Source organism: Delphinapterus leucas, chromosome 6, assembly GCF_059928025.1.
Source record: "Delphinapterus leucas isolate spDelLeu-1000000601 "Yukka" chromosome 6, BTC_Dleu_Yukka2, whole genome shotgun sequence".
In the NCBI taxonomy this organism is placed as follows: domain Eukaryota; kingdom Metazoa; phylum Chordata; class Mammalia; order Artiodactyla; family Monodontidae; genus Delphinapterus; species Delphinapterus leucas.
The window spans coordinates 108,137,042-108,163,814 of record NC_143134.1 but is presented as its reverse complement, the minus strand read 5'-3'; the positions used below and the strand labels follow the sequence as shown (position 1 = coordinate 108,163,814).

The window sequence follows — 26,773 nt, the reverse complement described above, 5'->3', positions numbered from 1 at the left end:
ATATCCTCTTCTTGGATTGATCCCTTGACCATTATGTAGTGTCCTTCCTTGTCTCTTGTAACATTCTTTCTTTTAAAGTCTGTTGTATCTGATACGAGTTTTGCTACTCCAGCTTTCTTCTGATTTCCATTTGCATGGAATATCTTTTTCCATCCCCTCACTTTCAGTCTTTTTGTGTGCCTAGGTATGAAGTGGGTCTCTTGTAGACAGCATATAGATGGGTCTTGTTTTTGTATCCATTCAGCAAGCCTGTGTCTTTTGGTTGGAACACTTAATCCATTCACGTTTTAGGTAATTACCAATATGTATGTTCCTATGACCATTTTCTTAATTGTCTTGGGTTTGTTTTTGTAGGTCCTTTTCTTCTCTTGTGTTTCCCACTTAGAGAAGTTCCTTTAGCATTTTTTGTAGGGCTGGTTTGGTGGTGCTGAATTCTCTTAGCTTTTGGTTGTCCGTAAAGCTTTTGATTTCTCCATCAAATCTGAATGAGATCCTTGCCAGGTAGAGTAATCTTGGTTGTAGGTTCCCCCTTTCATCACTTTAAGTGTATCGTGCCACTCCCTTCTGGCTTGTAGAGTTTCTGCTGAGAAATCAGCTGTTAACCTTATAGGAGTTCCCTTGTATGTTATTTGTTGTTTTTCCCTTGCTGCTTTCAATAATTTTTCTTTGTCTTTAATTTTTGCCATATTGATTGCTATGTGTCTTGTCGTGTTTCTCCTTGGGTTTATCCTGTATGGGACTCTCTGTGATTCCTGGACTTGGGTGGCTATTTCCTTTCCCATCTTAGGGAATTTTTCGACTATAATCTGTTCGAATATTTTCTCGGGTCATTTATCTGTCTCTTCTCCTTCTGGGACCCCTGTAACACGAATGTCGTTGCATTTCATGTTGTCCCAGAGGTCTCTTAGGCTGTCTTCATTTCTTTTCATTCTTTTCTCTTTATTCTGTTCCGCAGCAGTGAATTCCACCATTCTGTCTCCCAGGTCACTTATCCGTTCTTCTGCCTCAGTTATTCTGCTATTGATTCCTTCTAGTGTAGTTTTCATTTCAGTTATTGTATTGTTCATCTCTGTTTGTTCTTTAATTCTTCTAGTTCTTTGTTAAACATTTCTTGCATCTTCTCGATCTTTGCCTCTATTGTTTTTCCAAAGTCCTGGATCATCTTCACTATCATTTTTCTCAATTCTCTTTCTGGAAGATTGCCTATCTCCGTTTCATTTAGTCGTTTTTCTGGGGTTTTATCTTTTTCCTTCATGTGGTACATAGCCCTCTGCCTTTTCATCTTGTCTGTCTTTCTGTGAATGTCTTTTTTGTTCCACAGGCTGCAGGATTGTAGTTCTTCTTGCTTCTGCCGTCTGCCCTCTCGCCAATATCTCTTAATTCTCTCCTCCCGTCCCTTATTTAACCAGTTATAACTATACTATTTATCTCCATCATGTGGCTGGGGAAAACAGTTTTGTGTAAAAGATGCATTTCCTAAAGGAGGTGGGAATGGGCAGATTGGAGGCAAAGGCAGAGATGAACGCTGACAGATGGGGGCTGGGAAGGAGGGGGTCTGAGGTTCTCCTGGGAATTTCTCTTCCAGTTGCTGCTGCTGGGCCTGGCTGTGTTACTGCCCCTGCCATCTCTCCACCTTCTGTCCGTGCCCTCCCCAGGGGGCTTCCTAAACCTAGCACCACCGTGATGCCATCATGCAGGCATTTAACCTCACCATACATCAGGATCTTGACCTATAAAATGCCCAGCTTATAAACTCTGCCTGCTGGCCTCATCCAAACCTTTGATAAACGAGGAGCGTTGACTCAACTCTCTTGCATGTTCTCGTGACATCCTGTGCATACTCTCTCATGGCACCAGATGGTGGTCTCTGTTGATTTCCCTTTTCTGCTCTCCTAGATTATAATTTACTTGAGGACAGGAAACTTATAAGATGTGTATCGAGTGGTATGTTTATTCAACAAGTATTTATTGAACACCTGCTGTATGCTAAGCACTGAGGATAGCAATTACCTAGACAGACACAATTCTCTGCCATGAATGAATAAGTGGATGAATGAATGAATGAATGGAAGCAAGAGGAAATGGTGCTGCTGTTGCTTAGTGGGAACAGAGGAAAATTCAGACTAGAATGGAAGGTCTGTGAAGGCAGCATTGAAATGCATCTTTTTCTCCAGTCTATCCACAAAACCTCACATTGTGCCTGGAACATTTTAGACAGTCAATAAATATTTATGGTAAGGTACATTGTTGAATGATGGGAATCATGATTGTATTTGCTTTCAGGACTAGCCATGGAACTTTGCAGATTTCTAAGCACATTGCTAGGTATGACCTTATTTTCTCTCAGTTCTACATTAGATGTGATGTAAGTAGGACAGATCGTGACACCCCCCCACCACCGGCCACACACACTTTACAAAGAAAGAAAGAAAATCGTAGAAGCTTTGTGATTTGTCCTCAGGTAAACTGTCCAGTTGGTGCAGAGGTATCACACAAACCTATGCTTCCAACTCCAAATTTAGTGTTTCTTTCAGTAACCCAGGCTGTGTGATGATTGATGAAATCAGAAACATAGGAATATATCCATCCATCCATCCATCCATCCATCCATCCATCCACCCACCCACCCACCCACCCACCCACCCACCCATCCACCCATCCACCCATCCACCCACCCACCCATCCACCCATCCATATATCCAACCATACATCCATCTGTCCATTCATCTATCCATCTTTGTCTATCCATTTGTCTATCCGTCTGTCAGTCCATCCATCCATCCATCCATCCATCCATCCATCCATCCATCCATCCTTTCCTTTTCATTTATAGCATTTGAAGAGATTCATTAGCCCCTGAAGTAGGACTTGGTCTGATTGCATGAGGGAGTCCCAAGTTGGACTTAACACTTTTTATTCTGCTAGCAGATTGTCCGTAGGTATAGCATGGTAACCCCCATTTTACTTTCCTCTCTACAGAATGCTGTATCAGTCTCTCTGTGTTTCCTCTGCAATGATGAGCTTCCATATTTTCTACTGGCTTCCTCCCACTTCACTCCTCTGCTCACGTGCAACCTTCCTGCCTTCTTGTCCTTGTACCACTCCTCCATCCGAAATATCCTTTACTACGTGGGTACCTGTTGAAATTTTGTCCATCCTTTAAGACTCCTCTCTGAATACTTTCTAGATTCAGCCAGATGTTCTCTCCTCTGCTCTAAGCTTCCTGTTTTGATTTATAGCTACTTATAGCCTGATTTTTTTCCATTCCTTGGACTGAGCTCCTGAGGATAGAGTTTCTTTATGCCAGATCTCAGAAAAGGTTGGTTGACTAAGTAAATTTTAAGGTGAGCACATATTTGCATCTGCTACAGAGGTAATATATATTCAGTGTAGAAAATGTAGAGAAAAATGAATTATAACATGATTAAAATCACCTCTGATCCCCCCATTCTTGATGTTCCAGTGTTTTTCTTCCCAGCTGTATATGCATATACTAATCTCTAAACAGAATCATAGGACCGTGTATTTTCTATATAAACTTCCTCTGCTGCTCCATAAGAATGCAACCTCCTTGAAAGTTAAAGTTCTGTCTTTCTCTTCATTTGCATTCTTCAGGGTGCTTAAACTTGAGCCAGTTGTTGAATAAATTTCTGTAGAGTGGTTATATGGGCATCAAGACGTCATTAGCCTCCTGAGTTGCCATCTCCTTCCTCTGTCTTCTGGGGATGCGCATCTGAATTCAGATACGAGGACAGCTCAGTTCAACTCACTAAAGATTTATGGAACCTTCTTCTCTGTATTCGACTACCGTGTCAGGCATGAGGGCACACGAATGGCTCTGATGTATCCCTGCACTAGAGCCCAGTGGGAGAAGTCAGCTGTATAAACAGACCATTTTAACATAGATAAATACCATGTTACAATAAGATGCTGTCACCTGTGTATATGAAGTAATATGTAACAAATGGAACTGTGGAATGCTCACTGAGGGTCAAGATTAATGTTAAAAGCTAATTTGTTTGTATTATCTCATTTAATTCTCACGACAACCCTGCTAAACAGGTGCTGTTAATATTATTCTCATTTGATACATGGGGAAACTGAAGCATGAAGAAGCCGAAAAGCTTGTCCAAAGACATACACCTTGAACACAGGGGAACTGGGGTTCAAAATCCAGCAGTTGGTCTCCAGTCTATAATGTTATGCAGCAGGCAGTATTTCCTCTTAATGGAAGCATAAAGAGGGGGTCATACGGGGGTCAAGGAAGTCTTCCAGAGCGAGGGGTGGGGTTTGGTAGGAAAGGTTATACCAGGCTCTGAGAAAATGTCTTCAAAGATGTTGAAGTAAGAAACAGGATAGTGTGTATGGAAGATTACATAAGTATTTGATCAGATTTAACATATAAGTGCAAAGAAAGGAGTGAAATAAGGTAAGGCAGGGGAGAAGTGCAGGTGCCAGGTTGGCGAAATTAGGTTTTATCCTAAGGGAAATCAAGAGCCATTGAAAGGTTTTCAGCAAAGGAGTGACATGAGCATATTTATAAGTTAGACACGTAATCGTGGTAGCCCTTTAAAGGATGGCTGGAAGGAAAGAATCCTGGGGGCAAGGATAACAGTTGGGGCTACTCGGTAGTCTCCATTTGCCCCTTGAGATCCGCTCTCCATGCTTTTCCCCCCTGCTGTGTGCCTTGGAAGGCTGACCCGTATGATTTGCTTCACTGGAGCACCCTTGGGTGTTTGGTTGGGGTTTGTCCATGTTAGGCACCTGCAAGAGATTAGCAGGTACAAAGAGGGTGAGGTTGAAGCATTTATTACCCTATCACCTCCATGCTTGGTCATGCCTTGTCAGAGTTAGGTTATTTTGCTGGATTATACTGAGGGAGGAGATAGGTGGGCCCCAGGCTGAGCAGCTGCAACCAGTCTCCTGCTGACACTTTGAGATAAGATACTAGCAGGTGCACTGGGCCCTGATTGGGTGGGTGCAAAGAGACCAATTTCCTCATTCTTGTGGTCAAGGGGATTTCCCAGCCCGACACATGTGCAGAGAGGGTCCTCAGTCTAGGGGGGAGCCCAAGGAGCAAGGCGACACCAGCCCTTAATATGTCCTGCCAACCTCCCAGAAACCTTCGCGTTGGAATCCATCTTGGCTGGGAGATGTGCACACCCACCAGGAAGGACCCTGAGTCAGGCCAAATATGGGCACAAGCAAGATGATTGGCCAGAGACCACCTGGAAGACTGCCTCCCCCGTAAGCGACCCTCGTTGCCCCTATTGGGGGCAACTCCCTCTGAGTTCACCTGTGTGCTCTTCCACATGCGCACTGCTTCTAATAAATGCTTTATCTGTTTCACAGTCTTGATCTCTTTGCTAAATTCTTTCTTCAAAGAAGACAAGGACTGAGGTCCTTCTTCCAGCCGCCTCACCCCTGAATTCAATACTACCTGAAAGCCACAGCAGCTGACTAGCAGCCCTTTCCTACAGCTATGGCTCTTTCAGGGTGATAGAACCCTCCCTTCCTTTGCACCTTCAGGCCTAGGATGGTGACAGCTCCTTGCTGTTCCCAGCTTTGAGGTGCTTCATCATTGGTTGGCCTTAACTCTGCCTGTGATGATTAATTTCATATGTCAACCTGACTGGGCTAAGGGATTTCCAGAGAGCTGGCAAAACATTACTTCTGAGCTTGTCTGTGAGGGTGTTTCTGGAAGAGACTAGCATTTGAATGGGTAGACTAAGTAAAGGATAAAGACCTTTGTCAGTGCAGGTGGGCATCATCTAGTCCCTCTAGAGCCTGAATAGAATGGAAAGGTGGAGGAAGGGGAGATTTGCTCTCTGCCTGAGCCAGGACACATCTGTTCCTGCCCCCTGAAATTAGTCCTCGATTCTCAGGCCTTTGGCTCAGACTGGGACTTACACCATTGGCTCCCCTGGTTCTCAGTCCTTTGGGTTTGGACTGGAACCACACCACTGGCTCTCCTGGGCCTGCAGCTTGAAGATGGCAGACTGTGGGACTTCTTAGCCTCCGTAATCATGTGGGCGAGCCCCTCATAATAAGTCTCTTTCTATATATCTATATATGTTCTATCGCTTCTGTGTCTCTGAGAACCCTAAGACACTTCCAAAGCCTTTGTAAATGGTCCCATTATTAAACACTTCTCAGTCACCTTACTGAGTGTGTCTTCTCTTTTCTGATGAGACACTGACTGGCACAGAGCCATTTGAAGCAGTCCACAAGAGAGATGATAAAGGTTTGCAGTAAGGCAACCACTTAGAGATAACAATGTAGAGATTGATATTGTAGAGATGATAAGGAAGGGTGTGTATTTGAGATGTATTTCCCAAGCCCACTCCTCATGACTTACTGTGTAGAGGCTGGAACAGCTAATGTCAGGGGTGCGTGAAGTCAATGTCACTACCTTTCCCAGCTCTCCTCTTACCTAGGCAGTGAGTTCATCTCACAGAACGTCTGCTTTCCCCCTCATGGCGAGGCAGAGACCATTTGCAAACTCATCAAAAGCACTCTCTGGCCTTAACGTGAATAATCTGCAGGAGGGTCAGCTGGTGCTGTGGAATCTGAAGACACCCGGTTAGTTAGCCACTTGGGAGACGTTACCAAGATGGCTGGTGAACAGAAGAGCTGCTTATTTTCATAATGACCTTCAGGAATTAAATAAAAATACAATGAGTGCCATAGATTAGGGAGAACAAGCCAATTAAAACCACAACACGCCTTTGGGATTTTTTATTTCTTTTCCGGGAGGCTGAAAGGCATCCGTGGCTGCTGAGGCAGGGTGGAGGTCTTCCCAGAATCACTGATGAAGGCTGATCCCCTTGCTTGGCTTTAGCGGGCGGTGGAGGGGATTTGAGCCTGCTGAATATTTCACGAGTTGCAGCCCACGTGGGGAGAACAGTGAAAGGTGAAGAGGCAATGCCTGGGTTTCTTTACGATTCCAATATAAAACTAAGCTCTTCGGGGTGGGAGGGAGGCAGGCATTGGAGTCAGTCTACCGCCGGAAGGCATGGTGCACCAATTCTCCCACTTTAATATCTGCTGTTTCATTTTATATTCATCATGTCAGCATAATCTGCCTTTATGGGAATCATCTTTGTTGCCAACCAAATGCATTTAGTCCCCCTTTTGCTTTAAGTTTGATTGTAATATGACTTGAAGACTTCAATGAAATGTTTATATGCAGGGGCTAGGGGAAGAGGAGAGGGAAAATGCAATTGGAAAATCAATCATCAGGGAATTTCAAGAACCTAGCCTTGGTTATGCTACTATTTCTTTGACCTGTTTTTAATGGACCCAGGACCGGCTCTCGGAGCAAATCTACCTGCTAATTCCCTACTGCATGCTGAAAAAAGTATACTCTGTTGCCGGACATCCAAAGCTCTTAACTCTGTGCCTGAACCATATTCCCGCCCTGACATTCTACTGCCCTCCTTCTGGTGCATGTGGCTTCACTGCCCTGAGATACCCAGCCACCCAGCCCATCTCTCTGCCTCCTTCTCTCCTCCGAGAGATGGGCAAGATGCCCATCCTCTGCAACACTCATGTTACCACGTTTTGGGAGTGGTTCTTGGTCTCAAAGCTAGGAAAGTCCTGTCCCACCCTCGAGTTCCCAATGGACCTTTACTTTTTCTTTATTTCCCTAATGAAACTCAACACTGCTTTCATCGTCTTATTATGGATATGTATAAACACATGTGTGTACGAGTGTATATGTGTGTGTGTATTCATCATTCAGCAATTCAGTTTTTTTTTTTTAATTGATCACTTATATGTGCCGAAGTACTTGAAATGTGGCAGGAATAAGACACACGGGGTCCCTGCCATCCTGGAGAGACAGGTATTAAATGCACGTTCTAGAAAATACATGAAGTAAAATCCGAATAGTGATAAGTTCCATAGAAAGTGTTTGTAAAGGTGGTACAGTAGAGAGTGCATGTATATGGAGAGAAGTACTTTATTATTTTTAATCTTTTTTTTATTGAAGTATAGTTGATTTACAATGTCATGTTAGTTTCACGTCTACAGCACAGTGATTCAGTTTTGTATATATTTTTCAGATTCTTTTCCCTTATAGGTTATTACAAAACATTGAGTATATTTCCCTGTGCTATACAGTACGTCGTTGTTGTGTATCTATTTTATATATAGTAGTGTGTATATGTTAATCCTAAACTCCTAATTTATCCCTCCCCCTCTTCCCCTTTGGTAACCACAGTTTGTTTTCTATATCTATGGATCTATTTCTGTTTTGTAAGTAAGTTAATTTGTATCTTTTTTAAATTTTAGATTCCATATATAAGCAATGCTGTATGATAGTTGTCTTTGCCTTACTTCAGTTAGTATGATAATCGCTATGTCCATCCATGTTGCTGCAAATGGCATTATTTCCTTCTTTTAATGGCTGAGTAATATTCCTTTGTGGATATGTACCACATCCTCTTTATCCATTCATCTATCAATGGGCATTTAGATTTCTTCCACGTCTTGGCTATTGTAAAGAATGCTGCTATGAACATAGGGGTGCATGGATCTTATCGAATTATAGTTTTGGAGAGGAGTACTTTACGTAAGAGTGGCATGGCCTCTCTGAGTAGGTGTTAGTTGGACTGAGAGACAAAGGCTGAGAAGAAGCCAGCTTGCAGGCTTTGGGTGGAGAGTTCCAGAGACACTGGACAGAAAGTCTGTATGTGCTGAGACAAGAGGAAGCCTGGCCTGTGTGAGGAGTAGTTGTAATTCCTGTAGAGCTGGGGTATGCTATGAGAGATGATGTGAGAGGTGGATCAGGATACCGCATGGTGTCCTGGGTCACGTTAAATGGAAAGTGAGCACATGTGTGGACAGTGACATGGGGCAGGGGTAGAATTTCTGCCATTAAAGGACTGTGGGCTTCCCGAAGGCAAAGCTATGTCTCATTTCACTCCAGATTCCAAGCTACTAAGCCACTTGCTATTGAGTAAGTCCTCAGTAAGGTGTCTTGAGTGTCTAAACAAAGAAACACATGAATAAGTGAATGAGTGAGAGAACAAATGACCAAGGCCTTCTGCTTCCGCTGAGGCAGTTTTCCCTCTGAGGTTTCATGCCCCTTCTCCCCTCCCAGCAATAGTTTTTTTTTTTTTTTTTCCCTCTTTGTAATAGAGTAAGGCCAGAGCTGTTCTTGTGATTCAATATTTACTGTGTTTCACACACTGCTATTATCATTTAGCGTTTACTGTCTGCTGACTGTGCACTCATCGCCGTAGCAAACAAAGAGCTCAATTGGTTTATGGGCTAATTTAGTCAAGGAAAAGGAGATGTTATAAGAGCAACTGGCATAGTAGAAAGTATATAGACTGGAAATCCACTGGGTCCAGCTGGGTACCAGTTCACCAGTGACCTTAAGCAAGTGACTAACCCTGCGTGACCCTCTGTTTTCTAATCTGAACACGGGGATGGCGGCAAGCTCCTTTAATGGTGGGGTTGCAGGCACAGGTGGGGAGAGCTCCAGAAGTAAGGGGTGCAGATTTCAGGAAGGATTCCTCCGCTTCCTCTGCCTGCTTCTGTACCAGGCTGTGTCAACCAGATGTGGCCTGCCTTGGGGCTCTCTGCCGGTGCCATCTCAGGGACTCTTAGCACAGTAAGTGCCTGCCCAGCTGACAGCACACAGATCCTCCTTCTTGAGCCGCTTAATGAGAGACAACAATTTCCAGAGGCAAATCCCAGCGCTGGGTTCCCTGGACGTCTGGTTCTGGCTTTGATGCACAGAGAGAAAAATGAGCAAAGGCACTGAGCAAGGCCATTCACCATAACGTCTTCACGTTGCCTTGGCCCAGCTGGCTGGCTGCCAGAGAAGCTTCTGCCACGTCCTCCGATGCTGAGGCTGGGAGGTTGGGGAGAGGAGGTGCTGGGGAGAGACGTGCTTCATAGACTAGGTTCCCAGCCAGTCTCCTCCCCGGGGCCACACAGTGTGCTCTGGGGGCCCTTTGGGGCCTAAGTTCTAGGAGCCGATGTACTCCTGAGATGGTCTGCAGCCCTGCTCCACTCTTACTGCAGCAAGGGAAGCCCAAGCAGGTTTTCCCTTGGACTCATAACTTACTATATTCCAGCCACTTTGTCTTTGCCTTGGGATGAGGTGGGAGGCTGTTGGTTTAGAGCAGAGTGGTGACGTGAGCTGACTTATGCTGTGGCAGGATTCTTCTGGCTTCTGGTTGAGCATAGGCAGAAGAGGCAAGGGTGGAAGAAAAGAGTCAAGTTGAAGAGCCCTTGCAGGAAGGCAGGCAAGAGGGGAGGGTGGGTGTCTTGGCCCAGGTGGCTTGCGGTAGAGGAGCTGAGAAGGGTTGCATTGCGGATGCCTTTTGAAGGATTTCCTGATGGACTGGATGAAGAGTGGGAGAGAAAGCAGGCAATCAAGAATGTCTCAAGAGCGTCTGAAGGGTGCATTAGATCCTGTCCCTATTAATAATAATAATAATGATCATAAATGTTAATAGCTAACTTTTTATAGCACTTATTAAGGGCCAGATGCTCTTTCCCTAAGGACTTTTTTTTTTTTAATTAATTAATTATTTTTGGCTGTGTTGGGTCCTCGTTTCTGTGCGAGGGCTTTCTCTAGTTGCAGCAAGCGGGGGCCACTCTTCATCGCGGTGCGCGGGCCTCTCACTGTCGCGGCCTCTCTTGTTGCGGAGCACAGGCTCCAGACGCGCAGGCTCGGTAGCTGGGGCTCACGGGCCCAGTTGCTCTGCGGCATGTGGGATCCTCCCAGACCAGGGCTCGAACCCGTGTCCCCTGCATCGGCAAGCGGATTCTCAACCACTGCGCCACCAGGGAAGCCACCCTAAGGACTTTTGATTGTGAAATTGAAGGAGTTAGAGTCTACTGGGAATGGACCATATAAGAATAATTCGGTAGAATTTGGTGAGCAAATATCATCATCTCATCTCAAGGTGACTCTTTCATTCAGTGTCACCAGGTGTGATGGGGGCTGCCGTGGGCATGGGTTGAGCTGACTAGATAAGAAGTTCTAACTCGTCTTCCTCATCAATCCTCCCCAAGCTCATGTCTGTGTGCATGTACATGAGGTCTTTGGGGACTGTAGAAATACTGTCTCTAGGTCAGCTCTATAGCTCCGTCCAGAGGTCCAAGCGTTAGACGCTATTAAGGCCACTTGTCTATTGATGGATTGATTGCCTCTTTCCTACAGTAACTGTCACTTGAGGAAAGATCTGATAATTCACCAACCCCATCGCCCTTCCCCTTCATTCACAGGACACACTGATAGGCCTTGCCCTTCAAAATATTTTCAGGGACACATCCCTTTAGCAGACAGCACTAGGAAAAGGTTGTATGATCCCACTGCAAGGATGCTTTTGGTACTGTATGCTCTCACCCTTCTTAATAAGAAGCTATATTGCTACAATTACATTGACTGGAAGTACTATTAAAGTGGTACTTATTATTTTTAAAGCATTTTCAGAGGGAAAAACAGCATAGAGGCAAGAGTTAGGAAGTTCAAGTCAGGTGACCTGACAATTGACTAGAAAGTCCTAACTTCCCATTGGTTATATGAGAACATTGAAGTAGGAAAGAGGGTTTTCAAGTATTTTTAAGCCATGGAAACCTTTGTGCCAGTACTTCCTGGCTTGAAAGTACAGTATATACAATATGAGGGAAAAAGTGGAGTGGCTCTGACTGAAGCAGGAGAAATGACTCAGAACAACCCACTTACCAAGCTCCTTTCCCTTAAAGGATGATCCTGAGGCACCTCAGCTGGGCCAGATGTTCTTTTGGGCCTTCCCGGCTCTGAGGTTCTGCGTTTCTGCCATGAGCATTTCCAACTCAGCTTCTGAAGGGTTCGCACTCTGAACTCCCACTCTTCAGAGATGTCTTTCCTTCACCTTCTTATAGTTCCGTGGCCTCACAAGAACGTAAGCACGTTCACCTCTTGCTTAGTTCGCCTCCACTGTTGGAGTAGAATGAATACCTTATCATGCATGCTGGTATCAAAAGGGCACCAGGCAGACCTGGGTTCAAATCCTGCCTCTGCCACTCTGTTGTTTGGGGATAACCTTGGCTACAGTTGACTCATCTGTAAATGGAAGTGATGGTCTCTGGCTCAGAGATTCCATGTGGGGAGAGACATCCTGGTACAGGTAGGTGCCTTCAGAGCTCCTGAATACACGTGGCCCCTCTCCTCCCTGGAGCGCTGAGGCCAGACCTGCCGCTCACCCAGCACCTTGGGTCTTGTCTTGCAGAGATGTCAGGCACGGCAGCGGACATCTCGCTGGTGCACTGGAGACAGCAGTGGCTGGAGAACGGCACCTTGTACTTCCACGTCTCCATGAGCAGCTCCGGGCAGCTGGCCCGGGCCACCGCCCCCACCCTCCAGGAGCCCTCAGAGATTGTAGAGGAGCAGATGCACATCCTCCACATTTCTGTGATGGTGAGTGAGTGGGAATGCAGTGGGGGCTTTGGGGGGTGGGTAAAGGGAAGGGCGAGTGGAGAGACTGTGGCAGGAGGCAGGGGATGGCCAGCAGGTGGAGGGAAGGAGCTGGCCAAGTGCGAGAGGTTAGAATGATAAACAGAAGGTCAGATGGGTCCCGCGGTGTCGCTTGGACTGATGCACTCTCGTCCATCATCTGTCAGCTGTGACAAACTAATTGTGCTTCAGAGGAGAAAATAAAGGGTCTCCAACTCCTTGGCCTTTTGGCCGACATCTCTGGGAACAGCTGTTTAACATCTGTCACGTGCTTGACCTGCTTTGCCGAGGGCTGAGATTCAGCGCTCCACAACCGGCCGTTCCAAGAATGACCGAACAAACAAAACTGGAACGGGGCTGCCCTTCCCCAAGTGCCCTTGATGCGCCAGGTGCTTTAACTCTCACAACGCCCCCTGCAGCGCAGACCGTGCGTGGTGGTCCCTGGAGCTGGACTGGGCATAGCCGGGGCTGTCACACACCAAAGCCCCCTCCATTGCCCTCACTTGATAGCTGTGAATACTGAGTCAGAGGGGTAGAGAAACTTCCCCAAGGCCACATAGCTAGGAAGAGATGGAGCTGCTCTTGGGTATTTGAACCCGTGTGTATCTGGCTACAAAAACTGAACTATGTCCTCTACGCTCTCTCTCTCAATGCAAGAATTTTTTGACTGTCCACCATGTGGGAAGCACTGCACCCGGCACATTCATGGACATGATTTCATTGCATTCTCACCAAGAAGTCAGACATGTCACTTCCATGTTAGACATGAAGTTATGGACACATGGAGATCTGTTGTCTGTTGGCCCCAGGGTCTGGAACACTCTGAGGCTGCTGCCTCCCCAGAAAAGCATGCTAGGACAGAAATCACCTGAATGGTAAAGTGTATGTAGATTCACATTAACGATGTATTAGGAAAGCTGTAATTAATGGCTTTGCGCAGTAGATAGAAAAAAATGCAATGTGCAGAATGTACGGGGGTCTAACTGGCTCAAGAAGAGATCAGATAATAGCTACAGCTGACATCCCTCTAGTGCTTTCACTCCTGAAGCTTATTACGTTCTTACGTTATCTTCCCCTTTTTACCTTTAGCACAGCTCTGCCAGATGCAAGAGGGTAGGAAAAGTTATTCCCAACCTATGTGTGAGGAAGGTAGGGATCAGAGAGGTAGAGTGATTGACCTAAGGCCACTCAGCAAAATTGGGCTATAACCCAGCCCTTCATGTTTTCCTTCCATTCAGTAGTCAACAGTACTTACCAAGGGCCTACAATGGAGCAGATCTTGCCTTTTGGTCTCTGTTCTCCTGGTCCCTCTTCAACCTGCACTGTGCATTAGACATTGTCATTAGGGCTGAGTAAGTGCCTGGAAATGTTCTCTTTTTGGAAAAACACACACATACCCCAGCCAGACAGCGACGTTAAATTTGGACCTAACTCATGCTCATCACGTGGAGGAACAAATCAAGGCCTTTGTGTTATTCATGGAATGAGTGTGATAGACTTTTCCCATTTTTATATTTAGCGAGTGATGCAGCCACACGCCAAGCCAAGTGGATGCCTGCATGCTAAGTTTGGGTTGCAAGTTTGTAAGCACCCTCTCAGGGTACTTGCTGAGTTCCTCAAGGGGCCCGGGGCACCAGCCGATGGGCATGACGGCTCTTCTTTTAGTCTGAGTGAGACTCGGTTTGAACTAATATTTATTAAGCATTTTCTGTTCGGCATGGCGTTTACTCACCTACGTCCTTCCCATAACCCAGTGACCTAGACAGTATTATCTCAATGATCAGTGAGTCCTGCATGGCCTTTCTCTGCTTCCATGCCCAGTGTTAGTGTTAGTGAAATCAGACCTCTCCCCAAAGACTGAAGGTGTTTCTCACTTTTTTCTGCTCAGTGAGTTTAGGTTGGAAAGAAGAACTCACTAAGACCCAGATGTCGCTCCAATTCCCTGTAATTCAGGATGTGGCTGGTGGAGTAGGTGGTGTGGAGGTTGCCAGTCTCTAGACCCTCCCCGCCCGCAAGCTGGAGTGGCCCAAGGCTACCACCTTGTGGTCCCACCCATTCTTTCCCCCTTCAGTGCTCCCAAATCTTGATCTTCCCTGTCCTCACCTTACCCTCAGCAGACAGTCCTGTCCAGGAAACATTGGTTCCCTTTGCATCCGTTGATGGCAGCCCAGCCTCTCAGAGGTGGGACATGCCTCAGGGAACCCTGCCCTCTACATAGAGGTAGGACGACATGGCTATAAGCATAGACACCTGAGCCCAAGTGCTTGGGTGTAAAGTTTCACTCTGCCACTTAGCACTCTGGGTGATGTTGGGTAAAGTATTTAACCCATCTATGCCATGTTTTGTCATCTATAAAAATGAGGATTATACTAATACTTACTGTTTATCAGAGCACTTGTATCAGAGGAGCTTGGCATACAAGGGCATTAGGTTTTATTATTAGGCACACTTTTATTATGGAGATGTGCTGATATATTATACCCATTCATTTCACAGATGGATAAACTGAGGTCCAAATACAGACTAGGACTTGTCCAGGACCCCCAGCCAGACAGTGGGGCTTGGCCAGGAGGACAGACCCCTCCGTGGCTCAGACTCTGTCCTTGCCGTTCTGGCCACAGATAATTCAGCAAGAATAAAAAGAGGGTTTGGTTCTCCCCACTCCCGCCTTACCAATCTTTTTAATTTTTAAGACAAATCTTGAACCTTATAGATTTTTAAATCCCAAACGTTTAAAATGGCATTCATGGTGGCTGGGACCTGCCTTCCCATTTCACAGATGGAAAATCTGAGATTCAGTGAGTTTAACTGACTTGCCTAAGGCTGCGTGGCTAACAAGAAAGCACTTCTGGGCCCAGGCTTTTCCAAGATTCCAAACTCACGTCACGGGGCTACTCAGGACACCGTGACTCTCCCTCTGTCAAACTTTGCATTGTTATCATCTTCGGTGAAGATCTGAGATGGTTTTGTGAGAAGACCAAATCATCCAGTCAAATCTCAAAGAAACCTGGAGGTCAGAGTCAATGTTTTCCATCCACTTTCCTCAGCATAAATATCCTGCCCGCCCATGCAGGGCAGCCAGTTCCAGCTCAGTCACCGGAACCTGCTACAATCCATGCCTACTGGAGTGGAACCAGCATGCCCTTTTGGGCTTTTTAAGCCCTGAGTTGAGCATCTACTTTATCCCAGAAGGTTGCATCATCTGACTATTAATATCCCAAGAGTCAGGCAACAAAGAGGTACTCGGTGAAACCCTGGGCAGAGGAAGAAAGTAGAGGGTCATTCATCTAGTCTGCAGCCCCGACTTCAGCTACTCAGAGCAGTCCCAGGCCTGCCTCAGCCATGCAGGGGGCACGGTGGATGAGAACAGAGCAGAGGTTCGGAAGGCATGGTCTTTCTTGCTTCCTGCTTCCTGATGGTTTTACTCTTGGGAGTTCCATCACCTCTTTGAGTCTCAGTTTACCTATGAAACAACTGATCGTACCAGTCTCACAGGGTTATTGAGAAGAGTGGAAGAAATACATAAATCGTACCTAATATCTAGTCTGGCATATTGTGGGGATACAGTAAAGGTGGCTGTTACTACTGCCGGTGCAGCAATTTTAAAGGACTCTAATGGAGGAGTAAGGAGACATTGGATTGAGTCTTCTTTTTGCTGCTATCTTGCTATCTGATCTAGAGAAATATTCACAATACCTGACATTTACTGAGTATTCACTACATCCCAGCTGGTGTTCCAAATTTTGTTTTACATGCATTATTAAATTTAATCCTTACAACAGATCTTAAGGTGGATACTCTTGTTATGTTTATTTCATAGATGTGGAACCTGAGATGTTAATGATATCAATAGCTATTGGTGTGAGTTGGTCAAGGTTAAATGGTAAAACCAATATTTAGTTCTATAGCGGCAGACTCCAGATCCTCTGCTCTTAATCTGTAAAGCAGACCATCATTTCTCTTCTCCCTGAATTAGTTGCTGACTTAAATTATAAAATGTTATGGACAAATGAATACAAAGACTCCCACCTTATGTGGAATCTATGGGTGTGTTAAGGGGGGTTATGACTTGGGAGTCAACTCCAAGGTTAAACAGCATCTCTGTTGCTGGCTTTATGACCTTGGCCAGATCAACCTCATCATTCGTAAATAGGAATAATATTTCCTAATTCTCAGATTTGTTTCTAAGTACTGAATGAGGTCACACACGCATAATAAAAACAATGGCTACCCTCACTGAGGACTTTCTGAATGCCAGGCACAGTCTAGGTGTGGTACATGCAGCATTCCATTTAATTGTTCTGGTTCCTCTATAAGATAGATACTGTTCCTGTCCCTCATTTACAGATGAAGAACCTGGGAGCTAGTGAGATTTTATAACCTGCTGAAGTTCACATCACCAATGAGTACCAAAGCTGAGATTCCAACTCCAGTCTGCACAAATTAATAAGAATCTTTGCTCTTGGGCATGATTCTGCATGGTGCAGTGCCTGAAATTCAGTGAGTGCTCACGAAGTGGTAGCTGTCATTACAATGTTAGCTGTAGTGACAACAGTGACCAAATATTGTTGCCACAATGTTTTGAGCAAAGGGATGAAAGGAAATGTTTGATTTGATGAGTGAGAAGAGAAGACCTTTGAGGACATGTTTCTTTCAAAGGGACCATCCCACAGAAAATGCCACAGATTTGTACTGGTGGGCCCCAGTGAGGAGGGCTTACAGAGGACCAAGCTTCCAAAGTGTTTGAGCTCTCCAGAAATGGAGGGGCCTGAGTCAGAGGGTAGTGAGGTCCTTGTCTTTGGGGGTATGCAAGCAAAGGCTAGAAGCCGTATTTGTCAGGACTTTGAGAGGAATAATAGTTAAATTAGATGACTATTGTATTCCTTCAAACTTGAAGATCTATGATTCTATGGCATAATATATAGAAAAACACTTTGAGGATTATAAACTGCCCCATAGATCTAAGAAATTATTATTACCGTTCTCAATCAGCAGCTTTGTTTAAAGGGTCTGTGTGATATGGGGATAGTACATTTTAAAGCTTTCTGTGAAAAATGGCTTTAGATCATTTCCCCAGTCATTGCATTTATTCATTCACAGCATATCATGTATTCCTTAGTTTATTGATTTAATCACTCAATCATGCAATGCTTTACTTGCCCACTAAACCCAACAATGAAAATCCTATCTGGTAGAAAAAAATTAAAAAGTAAAAGGCTCTAAAAAATCAACCACAGGTTCAGAACAAGCCAACTCTGTGGGATTTGATCATTAAAAGGGGTCCTACGTTTTAAGTTGTATTCATGAAAAATGAGTTTTCTGAGCAACTAGTTTTAGAAGGTTCTAGGTGAGACTTGAAATATTGTGTTTACTTTTGGGGATCATATGTTAAGATAAACAATAACTAACTGGAAAATGTATGAGAAAATAATCAAGACAGCGAAGAGTCTTAAAATAATGCTCACAAGCACTGTTACAATGCTTAGTTAGTGTTACAGTCATTGACAGATTGTTAACTCATTTAATCCTTACGATAATCCTGAATCAATAGATGTCATTATTACTCCTGTTCTACTTTTGAGAACATGTAGGCATAGAGAATGTAACTACCATGCAAGCCCTGTGGACCTGGTATCCCAAGGTTCGTCACTGACTTACCGGCCATGTGACTTGGGCATGTTCCTTCCCTCTGCTTCTTCCATTTCCTCATCTACAATGGAGTGAGGGTGGAAATACCTGCCAAAGAATGCTGTTGTGAGGATCACCTAAGATGGTACACGTAAAGCACATATTGCTAGAGCCTGACACACAGTCAGGTCGTCATAAGTGTTCAGACTCTGCTTTTTACAAGTGTATGTTTCCTAGGGCTGCCATCACAATGTACCATAAACTGAGTGACTTAAACAACAGAACTTTACTCCCTCACCGTCCTGTAGGCTAGAAATCTGAGATCAAGCTGTGGGCAGGCCAAGATGTGGATCTGTTCCAGACCCCTCCCCTAGCTTGTGGCAAGATAACCCTGTTCTTCCTGGCATTCTCCCTGTGTGGGTGTCTATCTCTGTGTCCAAATTTTCTCCTTTTTATAGGACACTGTTTACATTGGATTGAGGCCCACCGTAATGACACCATCATGACTTGATTACCTCTATATGTAAAGATCCAGTCTCCATGTAAGGTCACATTCTGAGGTACTGGGGATTTGGAGTCCAACATATCTTTTTTGGGGAGACACAATTCAAGAAATAACAATAAGTGCTATTGCTGTGTTATTTATAAGTGATATTAATGAAGGATGCCCAGGGCCACCAAGGTGGGAGAACCCAAAGCCTTTCAGAGTGAAGGCAGAGTAGAAGGGGAAACATCTTGACTAAGAGGAATATTTTTAAAAAGGTGGCAGCAGTGGTAGGAAAATCATGTGATACACATAGCACAAAAATCTCTGGCCTGGGACTCAGCTGTCGCAGCCCTGCCCCTCATGTGCTCTGTGACCTTGAGCAGGTCACATTCCCTTCTTAGCCTTAGTATCCCCATCTGTAAGTTGAGATCCTCAAGCTTATATCTGTTGCCAAGACATGATGAAGTTTGGACGTACAAATATCCCAAGTACATTTTTATATGTGTGCCATACCTCGTGAATCCCATTTACTTTTTTTGTTTCCCCAGAAAGTGAAATTTTTAAAATCACAAATGCATTTTTTTAGTTTTTAAAAATGTAAATCATATGTACCTTGAAGCTTGGCCATGGCTTGCCTCAACAACAAGGATTAACTAAAATCCCACAGAGTCTCTAGCTAGGCTAATGGGAAGATGAGGAGAATAAGCCATGGCTTCTGTCCTAAAGGAAATATGGCTTATCTGCCACAACATTTAGGGATGCAGCTTAGGGAAGTATTGATGGAATGAGCCTGAGGTGGTGTCAGGAGGCCTGGTTTCACGTTAAAGACTGTACCTTGTACCAGCTGCAGAGATTTGGACAAACCTTCACCTCTCTGAGCTTCTTGATTGGTCATCTGCCAAATGGGAATAAAATTAGAATCAAAACATTGAACTGAGATAGTGCACATGAAAGCATTTGGCTAGGTTTCCCCCAAAGCAGTAGAACTCTACAGTTTGGTTGGAACGTTGGAGCTGAAAACACCTTAGACCTTGAAGAATCCAGTTCTTGAGATGTCAGCTTTTGCTTGCCTTTTCTGTGAACAAATCACTCTGAACCTCAGTGACGGAGCAAACAATGCTTTACTTCTCATGCACGTTACGCGTCAGCAGCTGCAGTCACGGTGGCCCAGATCCGCTTGTCTTCTCATGCTGGGACTGTGGCTGAAGGGGAGCCCCAGTCTGAGACATTTGGTCTTCATGGCAATGAGCAAGACAGCAGGCAGAAATCTAGGATGGCTCTTAAAGCAAATGCTTAGACATTCTGTGGGCCAGAGCATATCGTGTGGCCAAGCCAGTGGCAGGGGTGTACAGTCCTATATGGAGAACGGGCATGTGAACGACTGCAGATAGCAGTTAGATGAGACCACGCCTCATTTTACAGATGGAGAAGAATGAGGCCAGAAAATGGACCTTCTCCATCCCTGCTCCATTCTTCTGGGCCAACAATCAAGCCCAGCTGGAGAAGGCTGACAAAGCCATCCTGGATATACATCTCAGGAAGGGGGCCTGGAGGCCGTTCCTTTGAGCCTTCTGGTCAAAAAGAAATGCAAGATGGGAATGTATATAAGGAAAAAAATCTGCATAATGGGTGGCGAGCAAAGAGAGAGACAGGGAAAACAGACATCCACCAGTATTTATTGAGCAACTGTTGTATACTAGATGTGTAGAAACTACCAGCGGCAGAGAGAAATCAAAGGAAACCGAAAGAGGGAGCCAAGGACAATGAGAGAGATGTAGAAAAATAAAGGGAAATTGGCAGGAACAGACAGAAAAGGATTTAGCAATAGAAGCAGAGGTGGGGAAAGAGGAAACAGAGAATAAAAGACATGGAGGAAACCACACAAAGACAAGTAAACAGGGAAAGAGAAACAGCAGAGTGAGAGGGACCAGATAGATTGGGATCCCCAGAAAGAGCCTTGGAGGGTGGACTGACGGTGTGAAGGGTGGGGTGCTAGGAGCAAGGCAGAGGCTGAGGAGGAAGTCCGGAAGATGGGGCAACATCCAGCAGAGACGGGGAGGCTCTGAGGCGGGGCTTCGGGACCAGCAGATCTGAGAAGAGGCAGGAGAGGTTGAGGTGGGTGAAGCTGCAGTGCCGAGTCCTGGAGGGTGGGGGGGATCCAGAGACTACAGAGGGGCAACACAGGGAGGGGCCAGATGGGTTGGCAGAAAAGTCAAGGAGAATGTCCTCTCCATGGCCACGCCCCACCTGCTTTCCTCCAGCCTCTTGTCCACATTTCATCTTCCTTCAAGGACCCAGGGCTTTCGTATGGTGTTCTAGCAACAGGGAATGAATGAATGGGGTGTGTGTACAAGTGGGGTGCCATGTTCCCACTGTTTACTCCCCTTCCCGCGTGTTCTGAGTCTATCTGCAGTGAAGATCGAGGTGGGCTTCCCTTGGGTTCATTAGTGGGCTTCCACTTCCTGCTTCACTTAACTCCCCTTTGTCCCCTCTCCCCATCTTCAGGTGGCAGCTTGGTTTGGTGGAAGTAATGTGTGTTTGGAGACAGACAGCTGTGCATTCAAATCGTACTCTTTCCCATATTGCTGTTTGACCTCAGATATATTCCTGAACTTCTCTGATTCTTACTTTCCCCTGAATTTCCAGTGAGGCTGTGAATCTCTCATTCATGGGGCTCAGGGGAGAAATAAATGATAAAAGACACATGAAATGTCTTAGAACAGTGCTCAGAGAAGATCCCTTTCTTTTCCTTTTGCCTCCTAAAAATTCCTTTCTAATCCACTGTTGGGCTTGGCCTTGGAAAACATCCTTAGAGCTAAGTTGGGCAGGAGTTATTAAGAATATTGACTCTAAAGTACTGATATAAATAATTGACTAATAAATAAATGGGGTAGAAGAGAGAACTCTTTCTTACAGTGGAATTCCAATTAATAAATGTAGAGGAAAGAGGGAACTAGAAAGTCACCGTTAGACCGTCACCACTGTAATGATTACTACCAACAAGATCCACCCATGTATACTAAAATTAATGGGTGAAACGCCAAGAAGCAGCAGGATATTTGCAGCCTCAAAAAATTACACCACCACCCACCCCCTCGGATGTGTATTAATTACAGAGAGAAAATGGTGACTTCACAGTGGGACAGTCTGGCAGACACCGCTTGCATTAACTTCCTAGCGCTGCTATAACGAATTACCAAACACCGAGGGGCTTCAAACAACAGAAATTGATGTTGATGCTTGTACAGTTTTGGAGACCAGAAGTCCAAGATCAAGGGGCCGGCAGGGCTGCATGCTCTCCAGGGCTCTAGGGGATAATCCATTCCTTGCCTCTTGTAGTTTATGGTGGCTCCATGCTTCCTTGGCTTGTGGCTACTTGACTCCAATTTCTGCTTTCATCTGCCTCTCACCTTCTCCTCTGTGTCCTTTCTTCTATGTCTCTCGTAAGGACATGTGTCAGTGGATCGAGGATGCACCTGGATAATTCAAGATGATCTCCCCCTTGCAAGATCCCTAGCTTACCTACATCTGCAAAATAAGGTCATATTCACAGGTTCTGGGCACTGGGATATGGATATATCTTTTTGGGGGGTCCGCCGTTCAACCCACTACATCACCTTAACCAAGTGATCCAAGTTAGCTTCACCAGGAACAAGACATATGGACAGCCTGAATCTCCTGATAGGATGCAGTGAGAAGAGCACAATGCCGTTTCTCTGGTTTTCTTGCCAAAAAATGGTGTAACTTGATTCTAATCCTGAGAAAACATTAGAGATAAACTCAAAGTGAGGGACATGCTACAGAATAGCTGACCAGCGTTCTTCAAAGGTATTAAGATCATGAAAGACAGGGAAGACTGAGAAATTGTCACAAATAAGAGAAGACAAGGGAGACTCGAAAATTAAATGCCACGTAGGATCCTGGGTTAGACCCGGCCACCACCTTCCCCACCCCCCCCCCAAAAAAAAAACGTTGGTGGCAAACCTAGTGAAATCCAAATAGGTCTGTAGTTTAGCTGATGGGATTGTATTGTTAACGTCCAGGTTTTGATTATTCTACGGTTGTCTCTCAGTATCCATGGGAGATTGGTTATAGGACCCCCACAGAGACAAAAATTCATGGATGCTCAAGTTCTTTAGATAAAATAATGTAGTGCAGTTGGTCCTCCGTATCCATGGGTTCTGCACATGTGGATTCAACTAACAGAGGATCGGTTGAACCCATGGATACAGAACCTGCAGATAAGGAGGACCAGCTGCATTTTGTTATGAGAAATGTTACCTTTAGGGGGGAGTGAGTGAAGACAACGCAAGAACTCTCTGCAGTAACGTTGCAACTTCTGGTGAGTTTATGATTATTTCAGTATAAAAGAGTTAAAAACAGAGTATTGCATCTGGAGCAGGACTGTTTGGGTTAGATCCTGGACTCATGGCTGACCTCCCAGTGTGACATGGTTAAGTTACTCCCTCGTGCCTCAGTTTCCTCCACTGTAAAATGTGATAATAATAGTTTCTACCTCCTGGAATTAAAATGAGGTCACACGTGTAAACTCTACGCAAATGTTGTATCATCGATTTCATTAATATTGCTCCTGTCGTTGTTCCTCTTTCACCAATGATAAAACCAAGGCCTCGACAGTTAAAACTACTCTTTTCTAAGATCACACAGCCAGTGCCCGACCCCAGAATTAAAGTTACGTTTCTGATTCCAAGTGATCTCTCTCCTCTATGGTATTTCTTCTCTTACGGGGGCAAGGATGGGTAAAGATCTTTTAGGGACCCATCTTCATAACCATCTAGTTAATACTTGACTCTGTGTGTTGTTAATGCAGGTCTGCCCTTGGACTGTGGAAGGAGGTAGCGTGTCCTCTTTAGAAGTGATGAGAGCAGACATTTCTGACTTAGATTCCCCCCAAAAAACAAAAACAGCTACTTTGAAACTCCTCTAGTCCGACTCCTTCATCTTAGAGTGAAAACAAATACAGAAACTAAGGCTGTAGGTCTCAAAGAGTGACATGGTCAATGTCATGTGGCAGGTCAATGACAGAGCTGGCCTTCCCATCTAGATCTCATGACTCTGTGTGTGTGTGTGTGTGTGTGTGGCCCCCACTGAACCACACTTTCTAAACCTCCCCCAGCTGTGATCTGCACTCAGTAGATGGCCCCTCACTCTGTGCTGTGGGAGCCGTAACCATATGGGTTCAGCACAACGATATTTCACTTCATTGTGGTTAATCGTGCTGTCTGCAAATCTATCAATACAGTCAAACAATCACCCGATTCAAACTTCTGCTGCTAATGTCCCCCAGCTCAAGGGTGTCTTTAATAGCAAAATAATACTTGTTTTTTCTTCCTTCCCTCTCTGTGTTTTTCCTAATCTCTCCCCGATGAGACATAACATTAATTACAGCAGTTAGCAGAAATTCTGTCTCCATTACTGCCTGCCACCTTCTCCATCTTGACTTCTGCCTCCAAAATTTCTCTCCTGAATGAAGGGAGGGGGTTTATGCAGATGTGTGATTGCCTGTATTTACCTTTTCTCTGCCACCTCCTTGGTGCTGAATTTTAAGTCAAGCAGGATCGATATTTTCACTGGGCGGGGGGAGGTGTGCGTGAGTGTGAATGTGTATGCATTGTTTGTGTGTGCCTGCTTTGTAATCTAGCTGTCATTTTGAGCTAATTGTGTTGTTTCCTCTTGTGTGGAAGGAAATCTTATCTGTTTTGCATTAAAATTCAATGAAGGTCATAGCGTCTGGAAAACTTACCAGACTGCTGCAATTAATGTTCATTTGGCTTTGATAAATTGGTACGTTCCCCTCAATAGGACTGGAGTGGATTTCAGAGGCAATAATTCTTCCATTAACTCAATGATTCTGCCTGTGATGGAGGACCTTGTCCTGCTTTTGTTTGTCATCTGTCACTTGGAGGAGCTGGGCATATGTCGGAGATGATTTATCATGATTGCAGTGCCTGCTGCTTGTATCAAAGCATTTAAAACCACAAATTATTTTTGCCCCCTGTAAATTGCTTGATTAAACAAAAGTGAGGTTGGAATTAAGGTAGAAAGAAATTTTTGTGCCTCTGTTCCCACCCCTGGGTTTCCACAGTTATGGGGTTATTGCAAGTTCCTTTCAAGCTCAAGGTGAAAACGCGTTTGTAGAGGAATAATGCTGAGCGCTTACTGTGTGCCAGGGATTGTGCTGGGAGCTTTACGTGCATTATTTTACTTAATTCTTAAAATAATTCTGTAGGGTAGTTTGTCTTTATTACCTGGGAAGAGGTTGAAATCCATAGATGATAAGCATTTCATCCAATATAAGCAACATAAGATTGGAAACCAAGTGTCTTGATTCTAAAGCCCTTGCATTACCACTCTGTGCATTAGGATCTTTAAAAATTGCCTAATATTATTAAGTTCTACTGTTTACTTCTGGTATTTCACTAGATGTGGAGCCAGATCTCTTTTCTATACATAAGAATTACCTCAGGTGTTTGTTTAAAAGGCAATTTCCTGGGCCCTGCCCCAGGTCTGCCAGAGCTGAACACCTGGTGTGGGGCTCTGGGGAATCTGCACTATGGCAGGCTCTGCCCCTAATGTTTGCCGATAGCAAAGGTGGAGAATCACTCACCTGCAGCTCATTGAGACCAGCAGTGGGAAAACCACAGCCTCAGCCCACTAAGTTTTTAAATTATTATTTAGTTCTCACGAAACCCCGCCATGCAGGCATTGGTATCACCATCTTACAGATTGAGATGTTGAAGTACATCAAGTTAAGTGGGTTTGGTCAAGGTCACACAGCTAGGGAGAGGCCAAGCTGGGGTCTAGACCCTGCGTCTGCCTCACTGGCTGTGAAGCTCTTAATCAGCATCCCCATCTCACCCTCCCCTGCCCTTGACCCTCTGTGTCCCCAGCCCTCCCTCCCTTCTCTCAAATTCTGCAGGGGCACCAGCAAGAGTGGCTCTCTGTGCTCTCCCCATGGACACTCTCTTCAGCTCCTGGTTTATTAAAGTCCATATGTGTCCTGATGTTCCCCTAACGAAGCGTCTAGAGGCCTGCCCTGTCTCCGCCTCCCTTAATAGGGAGTGAAATATGTTGGTGTCTGTGCCAGGGGCTTTACTGAGGTGGTTCAAGAGCCCCCGGGAGGAGATGTGGGGGGAGACGAGACCCCCTTGCCCTCATTGCAGACGATCTCAGGTAAAGGAAGCTCATGCAGGGCAGGTCTGTGCCATTACAGTAAGTATAGAAGCATGGCTGAGAGGGGAAGCTGATCAGCTGGACCTGGGTCTGACAACCTTTTGCTGACTTTGTGGTCTTGGGCTAGCTACTTGCCCTCTCTGAACCTTGATTTCCTCAAATGGAAAATAGGTGTAACAATAGTACCTCCTCTGATAAAAACACTGCCAGATATGGAAGCATCCATGGTAAGTGCCGGCTTGGTATATGATACATAGAAGTTTCCCAGTACTTTGTAGCTGTTCTTAAAGCTCTAACACTGTTGACCCGTTCATGTTAATAGAACATGTTGTCATTTAACATCTCCTGAAAGCTTGACAACCTATTAAGTAGGTGTCCATTTTAACACCCTTTTACAGCAGGTCAGGCCAAGCCTCAGAGAAGGGGCTTGCTCAGGGTCACACAGTTGGTCAGCACCAGAACAAGAAGTCTCTGGATCCCTGACAGAACTGGGTAGGTGGGGCCATTGGTGGATGGTTGCCTGAAGTCCCGTAGCAGGTAATTTAAGGTCCATGGTAAAATTTGGGCTGGATACTCTGCCTGCCCTTCATTTTTGAGATTGAGTGGCAGGTGTTATGAACTGAATCGTGTCCTCCTCCCCCCAAAAAATCCTATGCTGAAGTCCTAACCTCCCATGTGACTGTATTTGGAGATAGGGCCTTTAAGAGGCTAATTAAGGTTAAACGAAGTCATAAGAGTGAGGCCCTAATTTAATAGGACTGGTGTCCTTATAAGGAGAGGATGCAGGAACATAGTGGAAAGACCATGTGAGGACACAGTGAGAAGGTGGCCGTCTACAAGGAACCCTTACCAGAAACCACCCCTGTCAGCACCTTATCTCCGATTTCCAGCCTCAGAGCTGTAGGACAATACGCTTCTGTTGTTCAGTCCACCCTGTCTGTGGAGTGCTGCTATGGCAGCTTGAGCAAACTAATACAGAAGAGAATTGTGGTTAGTGCCTCCCT

General features: G+C 45.1%; 1 protein-coding gene across 1 annotated transcript in view; it reads left to right on the top strand.

The window, feature by feature from the left end:
• Positions 1-26,773, top strand: part of LOC111177278 (astrotactin-2) — a 230,445-nt gene that overhangs the window by 139,361 nt on the left and 64,311 nt on the right. Inside the window, exon 2 of the mRNA XM_089913667.1 lies at positions 12,237-12,424. Coding sequence (XP_089769793.1) covers positions 12,237-12,424 — 188 coding nt within the window. The remainder of the gene's footprint in view (positions 1-12,236; positions 12,425-26,773) is intronic.